This window comes from Pelodiscus sinensis, chromosome 27 (genome assembly GCF_052426305.1).
Source record: "Pelodiscus sinensis isolate ZL-2025 chromosome 27, ASM5242630v1, whole genome shotgun sequence".
Taxonomy (NCBI): Eukaryota; Metazoa; Chordata; order Testudines; family Trionychidae; genus Pelodiscus; species Pelodiscus sinensis.
In genome coordinates this window covers 8,073,180-8,083,567 of record NC_143078.1, presented here as the reverse complement: position 1 = coordinate 8,083,567, position 10,388 = coordinate 8,073,180, and the positions used below count along the sequence as shown (strand labels likewise).

Below are 10,388 nucleotides of genomic sequence, written 5' to 3'. Positions count from 1 at the left end.
GAGCAGTCAGGTCCCATATCGACAGCAATGTAAGGAGAGTTCAGTTGCCAAAAAGAGAGAGTGCCATTTCTGAAGGACAAGTTAAGAAACTAGATGGAAATCAGTAAATGCAAGGGGCAAGATCTCCTACTATATAGTGACAATATACTCTACTCCACTCCCAAGACACATACTTATATAAGAGGAACTAATAAGAAACCATGGTGCAAATGTCAGACACAGGAAGAGTTAGTGAAGCATTTCTCCTACCTATAAGAGGAAAGATACATTTATTCCCTGTTACCTCAGTCATTCCATTCTGCTTGGGAACTCACTTCATGCAATGTTGATCATTAGATAAGGAGATAGACAGTTTATGTTGAGTTGCAGAGAAGCACTGTGGGTTTACTACAGGAATGTTAGCTAGATGACCGTTCAACCCTCATAGTTACTCGGGGGTCAGGGGAGACAAGCTTCTTCTGTTTACTCTGCACAGTAAGAGCTACAGCCCTAATAAAATAATAACAATACTAAATTTGAAAAGCTTACTGAGACTGAAGATAAATATGGTCTATCTGAAGGGGAGTCTCAAACTATGGAGACTGCAGAAAGCCTAGAGATTATGCTCTACTTATCCAATCCAAAGTATCCACAATGGAGTACAAGAGGGAAGTCATCTCATACGAGGTTTATGCAGGTTCAGCTCTATTGACATTACCCTAGTTACTACCGACACTATAATGAGGCAGACCAGTGTCAGTCTCAAGGGCTAGCTTTGCGCCAAAGCACTGGAGTTCAGCAAATGTTCATGGACACATTTGGATTATGGACTTTATCTGAATACACATATTGGAGAGGGTTCAACTGAGGAAGGGGGAAAAAAAGCCAGACAATGCAAAAACATAAAATGTTAATGTAACCTTTATTATTCAGCACAGTGTGTTCTGTGCATTTTAACAATTATATATATAAAATAGACAGTTGATAATGGCATTAAATCAAGCCTTCTTAACCCACCATCATGTCTCTTAAAAATACACATAAATGGACCTGGTACAGGAAAGGAAATTAGTATTGCAGAAAGTTATAATACAGGGGAAATTTTTTCATTTGTTCTTAATGTCAATTTCCTGGTTATTGCACTTTTTCCTATGCACTTGGTAAGTTTGTTACCTTTTCCTTTAACAATGTAAATATACATCATACTTTAAAATAAAAAAGGAATACAAAACCTAAAGGCATTACAATGGAGCTGTAGTTCTCATTTTCTTCTAACCTCAAAAATGTAACCGTTTTCACTACTGAACTTCAGTCAGCCAAAGCTCAATAGGCTCCAAAAATGACAGGTATGAAGTAAAAATAAAAACTTTCAACTTTAGTGCTACTTAAGCCCCTGAGGGAATTTTTAAATGCAGATGTGCTCCTGTTTTCTCCAGGAGGGGAACATTTTTTAACGTTAAAGTATTTTAAAAAGTCAAGTCATTCTGAGATCTTCAAGTAGGACCAGCAGGTCCAGAGAATGCAATATGAACACAAAGGAAAGGAGAGCAGCAGGGAACAGCAAGGGATGCAGAGGGATTACTAAATCCCATTCAGAAATTGTACATAACTTGTCACCATCTGTAAACCAATATAATTGTTAATATCCTCTAACCCTCCAAAGAGAAACTGTGGAGAGAAAGAGGCTAGCATCAGCCTTCAAAAAACTGTGTAAAGCATAAAACAGAGTAGCTTGCTTTTCAATTAGAAAGGAACAAACAAGCTGTAGCATATGCTTAATGTAGTTAATAACCCTCTGAAGTAGGTTTAGATACACATTTATATTCCCCCACTCACAAATCAGCAACTTCCTAGCCTAAGACATGTCCTATAGATCCAGATATACAGTACATTTAACAGCTGTACAATCAGCAACAGCAATGGCAAAGTATCAGAACACTGGGGCCGAGTCCTCCAGGATCACTTACGATCCACTGCATTGAGGAAGCATTTTCTTGCATCTTATTCCACAATATGTAGTGTATGAAACAAAATCAAGCCACTTCCGTTCTGGACAGAGCAATTGCTGAAAAAGCTCCTCCCTTGGTAAGTCAGTCAGGTATGAGTGGTTCTTTTCTTTGCACAGCAAGCTACTAGCAGCTTCCAAGTTTAAATCTTAAGCTTGCAACTACATTTATTCAGTAAACTAGTTCTCTCATTTTTACATGCATCCAACTCACTGCCTCAAGAATAAGCATTAACCTAGAGCACCTGGTACAGCCACCCAATTAGTGGCAGTATGTAAACCTCACAATGCAGCTTAGTAAAATCTTTTTAGGTCTAAAGCCCACCTATGCATCTTTAGAAAGGCTTGCAGTGAAAGCTGGGTAGGTAAAGTGGATTTTAGGGGCAAAGAGTACCATTGGTTTGTATCTTTCTATACTGCACATTATGACAGCCTGAGGCTTTTAAACATTTCACTCTTTTGTGGAATCTTGTTCAACACAAGCAAATGATACTATTTTACTGGCACACACCACTGATGTGGGTCCACATACAATCCAAAGCCACCAGAATTCCTGTTAAACATGGAGCTTTTTCTAGATGTCTAATAGTGAGGGTATATTTACAATCTAGTGTTTTAGTATTTTATAGTACATCAATTCATCCACAAGCCATGAAGACTGCTTCATATGATAGAAATAAAGAACCCACACAAAGTTAGCGGTCAATTACACAACATTAGGAATAGCCACATTTGTTACTACCTTTCAGTCTGCTAAAACAAACACACTACAAATGGTTTTGGTTATATCAGCTAGTAGAGTCTTAATGGGATCATCATTCATGCATCTTATTTTTTCTCTGCTGTAATGAAGAGTTATTTTTGAAGCAAAAAGAAGAGATGTGAAATCTGCTATGCAACAGGTCAAGTGCCCAACAGGAAAAAAAGTGTGTAGGAAAGTAAGTGTGTATTAATTGTGGTGAAAACATAAAACAATCCCAGGGGAATTTAAAAACAAAACCCCAAACACTTCAAGGTATTTACAATTAGCATTTAAAAGGCATAGGATAAAAGGAAGGTGCCACAAGGAGAAAGGTATACAAGACATTTCTGGAATTGCATATTTTAATATTTTATATATATATTTATATATATATATAAAAATTCAATTTTATTTAGTTTTATTATGTTACACGAACTATGTTTATAGCTGCAAAAAATACTGACCTAGACTCTTCTAGTTCTCAACATAGTTACTAGCCATCAAAGGACAAAGTAAATGGATATAAAACCAATTAATACTGTTAAAGTCATTGGTGCCATAGATAAACACTAAGACAGTGAAGTTCCTAGCAATATTCCTGCTTTCAAAAGAGATTGGTTTTTCGGTGCATGTGATTTATAGCTGCTGTCCATTTCCATTCAAGTTAGTGGAGAGGCTGCAATTTGTCCATGAAACTATGACTACAGTTTTTAATGCCACTGTCTGTAGTTAAGTAAAAAGCAGTGTTTAAAAAAAAAAAAAAGCATTATTTCAGTTATATTGCATGCAGAAGATGGGTTCAACTCTAAAGTAATACTGCAGGGTTATTTATCTCTCTCCTTTATTCAAGCTCTTTAAGAGGCAAAAGGTGACTGGTTATAATTTTGCTTTGTACCACCCAGTAGATTCCAGCAGCAAGGTGTAATACTTTTCACATGCCTGAATAGTTTTGCACACAGCATGCTAGTTATCCTGTTAAAAAGAAGCCACTGCCTGACCCACCTTCTGCAGTGGGAGGGTGCTGTTATACCTAGGGACAAACTGCCAAGTAATCAGTTTCTTCATGCATACAAAAAAGTCTTCTCTATTTCGGTCCACCCAGGACATCCTCCCACCCCCATGAGCACTTGAAATTATCAAACCTTTCCCAAGCAAGTGCAGAGGGATCACTGTGGCAAGGGGATGTTTTCAGAAGAAGCCTTTCATTCAGAAAAAGCCTTTCGTTGGGTATCAGGACTATCCTGCCCCACACACCTTGCAATTGACCCCTGATTTTTAAATATAACCAAATTGGACACACAAACCACCGCAAACTCCACTGAAGAATGGCATGCCTGTTTTCCCTTGGGTACTCTCTTACCCAGCAAAGGACTTTAAAACGTTGCAGAAATGTTATTTAAAATGTCTACAGCAGAATTTAAAACCACCATTGCCTTTACACTTGGTTCAAAACAAGGACAGTATTTTAGTTAAAAAACACACACTGGTAATTTTCCAGTGGGTTTGGACATCAGTCGATAGTTGCTAATAATGTTTTGTGTTTCTAAACTATGTGCAATTTCTCTAAACCATTTGTTTGAAGTACCCATCTTACCAAAAAGACTGTAAAAGAAAAGCCAGGTTAGTCTGGACACCCAACAGAGTTACTTGAAGCAATAACTTGTTTACAAAGAGTGATATTTCAGGTTAAGAGTTTAAGAGGGAGAGGAAGGGAGTCAGATAGCTTATAATTCCACGGTATTTCCATAGCAGTGGAATGTGGAAATCCTCCTTAGGTAAAGTGTGGATGCCTTGATCCTGTCAATGTAAACATACCGAGTGTTGTAAGAAGCTAATGCACAGCGACACTCCTATCCTCCCGCCCCTTGTAGCCTAAGAGCCCCTCCCCCAGGTAGTTACTGTCATTTGTCCCCTAAACCATCCGAGCTCAATTAAAGCTGGTGGATACACTAGGTCAACCACAGATAGCAGCAAATGGAAGGTAAGAGATTTTGTTTCAACTGTTAGCACTGAGAACTGCAGTGATAAATCCCTAGCGACTCAACTGCTACCTGAAGCCCAAGATACCTTTCCTTCGGTCAGTCTGGAGGGGATTAGCAGAGATCCCTTTCAGTCCAAGAGGCTTGGATTCTCCATCTTTTTCATTTATTCACTCATTTTTGTAATAAAAATGGGGGCCAGGGAACTCGTGCACTGGAGTGGAATTTTTCTGGTTGCTACTCAAGATGGAATGTCCATAATGCTCTCAGAGGCGAGACATCTTCTGTTTGCTCCAGTGCCACTCCTGTTACCCAGAAAGGGCTACTTCTTCAGAGAAGATATCTGCAAGTAGGGGGGTCAGAATTCTCCCATAATAAAAACAGTTCTTTCAGGTAGAATCATCTAACCCTTTGTTTGACTGTTCAGAGCTTGACTTGCAGAGTCTGTCCATGATTCTCTGCAGCATGGGCTGGACAATGCCCAGTAGGGGACGCTCAGAAGGGTCTCCATCCCAGCAAGCTTCCATCAGCTGCCAGCATTCCTCATCAAATACAGGGAGGCGCTCTGGGCGTACTCCTGGAAAAGGGAAAGAACGAACAAGGGCTAGTAACTACTAGAAAATCTTTAGCCACTTGGGCTCCAATTATGGAGGCCAGGGAAGTGTAAGGATGCATCTACACTGCACCATTATTTCGAGATAACTAACGCTATCAACAATGCGAGTATCTAAACAGCCATTCCATTATTTCAAAATAATTTTGAAACAAATGACTTATTCCTCGTAGAATGAGGTTTACAGATTTCAGAATAACGCCTATTTCGAAATAGCTATTTCAAAATAAGGGGTGTGTAGACAGTCCACTGCTGCTATTTTGAAATAGCCCCTCACCAGAGCCATTCTAAGTTATTCTTCTTCAGTGCCTCCTGGAGCTCTAAATCAAGATAACATTAGAGAAGCCTGCCTCGGACTAATTTTGAGGCTTCCCTGCAGTATAGATGTGCTATTTCGAAATAATTATTCCAGAATAGCTTATTTCGAAATAGCCATGCAGCGTAGATGTACCCTTAGTGTTAGCAAGACACTCCTAGTAAGGCAGACACTGTTGATATAACTGAGCCTAGAACCTTATGATCTGTAGGCTCACTTTTCACAGGTATACACCTAATTAGGATAAGATCTCACCATAACCTATCACAACAAACACTGATGGGAAAGCATATGAAAGGAAGACCAGCAGACTGAATTAGTCCAAATAAAAAACCCTACTGATACAACCCCAGGGCTGTGTGCCTGATCATCAAGAAAAGCATAGAACCAATCAGTAAATCAAAGCTAGTGTCTAAGAAACTAGGTCTAATTGAGGGGATGGGCAATCACACACAAATAGCTGCCTTTTGGGGTCCTTAATGAAAAGAGGTTTTGGAGAGAATAACTGGCTATGGGAGCATGCTTCATCACAGCAGCCACCAACTCCTGCTCCCATGATCTCTTGGGTCCTTGGCCTTCATCATCCTGAACCGGAGAGGGGGACCCAGATGAAATAACCCCTCTCTTGGCTCCACCGAAATACCAAATACTACCTGGGATGAAACAGGTTTGGACTTTAACCACACCTCCCCCCACCCCATCTCAACTAAAGCTCGCCTTTCTCCCAAAGGACAGTTATTTACCAGCTAAGAAACTGTCAGAGGGATTGTGCTTTTAAAACGCTCTCCAGTGAGAGAAAAAAAAGGGATGTTAATTGAAAGTCTATTTAATACTTGGTATTTCAAATGCTTTCATAGAATCATAGAACTGGAAGAGACCTCAGAAGGTCATCAAGTCCAGCCCCCTGCTCTAGGCAGGACCAATTCCAACTAAATCAACCCGGCCAGGGCTTTGTCAAGCCGAGACTTAAACACCTCTAGGGATGGAGACTCCACTACTTTCCTAGGTAACCCATTCCAGTGCTTCACCACCCTCCTAGTGAAATAGTTTTTCCTAATATCCAACCTGGACCTCTCCCACCACAACTTGAGACCATTGCTCCTTGTTCTGCCATCTGTCACTACTGAGAACAGCCTCTCTCCATCCTCTTTGGAACCTCCCTTCAGGAAGTTGAAGGCTGCTATCAAATCCCCCCTCACTCTTCGCTTCTGCAGACTAAACAGACCCAAGTCCCTCAGCCTCTCCTCATAGGTCATATGCTCCAGCCCCCTAATCATTTTGGTTGCCCTCTGCTGGACCCTCTCCAATGCGTCCACATCCTTTTTGTAGTAGGGGCCCCAGAACTGGACACAATACTCCAGATGCGGCCTCACTAAAGCCGAATAAAGGGAATGATGACATCTCTGGATCTGCTGGTAATGCTCCTCTTAATGCAACCTAATATGCCATTAGCCTTCTTGGCTACAAGGGCACACTGTTGACTCATATCTAGCTTCTCATCCACTGTAACCCCCAGGTCCTTTTCTGCAGAACTGCTACTTAACCGGTGGGTCCCCAGCTTGTAACTATGCTTGGGATTCTTCCGTCCCAAGTGCAGGACTCTACACTTGTCCTTGTTGAACCTCATCAGATTTCTTGTGGCCCAATCCTCCAATTTGTCTAAGTCATTCTGTACCCTATCTCTGCCCTTAAGCTTATCTACCTCTCCCCCCAGCTTAGTGTCATCCGCAAACTTGCTGAGGGTGCAATCCATCCCCTCATTCAGATCATTAATAAAGGTATTGAACAAAACCGGTACTAGAACCGAACCTTGGGGCACTCCGCTAGAAACCGACCGCCATCCTGACATCGAGCCATTGATCACTACCTGCTGGGCCCAGCCTTCTAGCCATCTTTCTATCCATCTTACCGTCCACTTATCCAATCCACAATCCCTTAACTTGCTGGCAAGAATATTGTGGGAGACCGTATCAAAAGCCTTGCTAAAGTCAAGGTATATAACATCCACTGACTTCCCCATGTCCACCGAGCCAGTTACCTCATCATAGAAGCTAATCAGATTGGTCAGGCACGACTTGCCCTTTGTGAATCCATGCTGACTATTCCTAATCACTTTCCTCTCATCCAAGTGCCTCAATATGGATTCCTTAAGGATCCCTTCCTTAACTTTAACTGTTAGTCCTTCTTTGTATCCTTTATTAAAGGTAAAAAGGATTTTAATGGTGTATCTGCCATATCACTAAGCAACCTGACATCCCTATATACATCAAACCCCAGATCTTGTTTAATGTTGGACAAGCACAAGGTTTACAGTGACTTTGGGCCCATTTAGTCCATATAAATAATACAAACAGTGCCCAAAACAGTTTCCCCACAACCACTGCAGACAAGGTTTTAGAAGCTACAGAAATGTGCACTATCAAATCTCACAGCTGCTAATGGCAAGAGGCACCCAAGTCAAGTATAAAGGTGCATGATTCAGTTCTACTGGGAGCGGTCAGCTACAAAAAAAGGCTCAACTGGGGGGAGGAATCTTGTCCTAACAGCTCAGCCACAATTGCAGAAATTGGCCCTGGAACACAAGAATGAATGCACACCATGCTTCCTTTTGAACAATTCATGGCTCACCCATTTGGTGTAGCCTCTTTTCCCTATGTGGAAAAGTTGTGGACAGGAATTAGAAAAAAACATAAGGCACGGTGTTTCTTAAACTATATTCACCACAGGAAATGTGCACTACCAAAAGACAACAACTGCACTGTTAAACTATTTTGTTGCTTGAGAAGCAGAAGTTTATTGCTCAGAATGGGAAATGATGATTGAAAATCTTTTACAGTGAAAGACTAACTAACTGCCATGCATTAACCATCTCCAGCACTTGGTAGTTTTAGCACTTAGTCAAACACTTGAGGGTAAAGGATTTTTAGGGCTTCTGGAAATAGCAAGGAATTAAACATTCCTTCAAGGATTATGCCATAGCTAGCTGCTTCTGGGATGTGGTTTACTTTACCTTCTAACCTTGACACATTGTCCTTTTGAAGCAAGAACAGCGTTTAAAATATTGTGCTAGCACCATCGCAGTGATCAGCAGGGACAGGTTGTGTCTTATTGGAAGCTATTTTAAAATCCTGCCAGTAGCTAGAGATTTCAGTTAGACCTTAAGTGACACTCTGTCAGCATATCCCACTGAAGTTTGCTCAGATTCCAGCTAAATCTTTAGAAACAAAAGTGTCAGATGCTATTTAATTATCTATACTCTTGGAGGGGGATAGTCTGCAGTGCACTTTTTACTCAAAGGCCACTAAATCCATAGGGAGACTGGGACTCGAAATACAGTTCCTACTTAAGGAAATATGAAGCAGGTAAAAAGGATTTAGCTTTCCAAGAGGTTGTACAGAGTACTAGATCACTTAACAGCAATGCAGCGTTAGTCATATATACCTCTTCTAACATTGTTCCAAAGGTGGTCTTTGCTTGCACACCTCTCAAAAGCCTCTGGTAACTTCACGTGTCCTGAACAGATGTACCAGAATAGGATACCAAATGCATAAACATCCACCGAGTTATCATATTTCCCTGTGGCAAACAAGCAACAGACAGATTTGATCAAAAGAACAAATGAACATCTCCATATAGATCTTATAAAAAGGTGCAAAACTAATCTGAGTGTTCGTCTCACAACTTCCTGTATGTTGCTCCACCACTATCACAGCACGAAAAAACGTAAGGCCTCCAATCTTTCAAAGATTAACATTCAAAGCAGTCCTATCAAATTCATGGGACTATTTACAGTACACAGAGGGTAAGCAGATGCTTTAAGTTTTTACAAGATCAAGTCTAGCATGTTCACTATAAACACTTATTAAAACAGAAGCAGCTGCGTGTTACCCTTGGAAGGATACACAAAAACAGATTTGCTGTGACTAGTCTAATCTTGGGTGACAGGTCTGTGCAGCACAACAAGATTCTGTTCTTGACTGAGCCCTAGGAACTACTGATAAAAAAAAAAAGAAAAAAAGAGGGAGGAGTCTTTTCCCACCCAACTTAAATTTTTTTTAAAAGAAGGGGGAAAATAGTTTGCGTTACAACCATAATACGGAGTCAAATTTTGAATCAAGACTTACCGCATTTTTAGAATAGGAAATGAGTTTAGAGGTCATCCGAACCTCTGAATTACCCCAACTTTTTGTAGTAACTTATTCTGCATTTTGTATGAAACACTTTCATACCCTAAAATACCACTAACCTTTTTAAAATGGTTTGTATGAGAGGGATTAAATACCGCCAATAGCCCTTCCAATGAATTAATGTGTTATTTCCTTCTGTAGGCTAATGAATCCCATAGTAACCTCTCTTCTCATAAAAGGAGGAAAAAAGTGGAGATGATCATCACTTAGACTGAAAATACAGGAAGGTGAGGTTAAATACTCACCACGTGCGACTGAAGTCTAGCACAGTTTTGAATATTTCCCTCCCTCCCCCAGAGTTAAAGGCAGAGTACAAAGTTTTGGGCCTTCGGGACTCAATCTGCAGACAGTCAATAGGAAATTCCATTCACCACCTTACCTGTGAAGAGCTCAGGAGCCATATGAATGGGTGTCCCAACAATACTGCCAGACATCATGGCCTCAGGCTTGCAGAATCCCAGGTCTGTGATTTTGGCTCGATTCTTTTTGTCAAGCTGTAGAGGCAGTCATGCATCAGGTGATGGTTAAACATGCTTTCACGTCTATTATTGGCTTTAATATTAAACG

At 40.6% G+C, this 10,388-nt stretch overlaps 1 protein-coding gene across 1 annotated transcript in view; it reads right to left on the bottom strand.

The window, feature by feature from the left end:
- Positions 1 to 882: 882 nt before the first annotated feature.
- The window catches only part of DSTYK (dual serine/threonine and tyrosine protein kinase), a 70,832-nt gene continuing 61,326 nt past the window's right edge, over positions 883 to 10,388 (bottom strand). The window contains exons 11-13 of the mRNA XM_075910508.2: positions 10,201 to 10,315; positions 9,076 to 9,210; positions 883 to 5,282 (exon numbers count right to left, since the gene is read on the bottom strand). Of these exons, the coding sequence (XP_075766623.2) occupies positions 5,095 to 5,282; positions 9,076 to 9,210; positions 10,201 to 10,315 (438 nt within the window). The 3' untranslated portion in view covers positions 883 to 5,094. The remainder of the gene's footprint in view (positions 5,283 to 9,075; positions 9,211 to 10,200; positions 10,316 to 10,388) is intronic.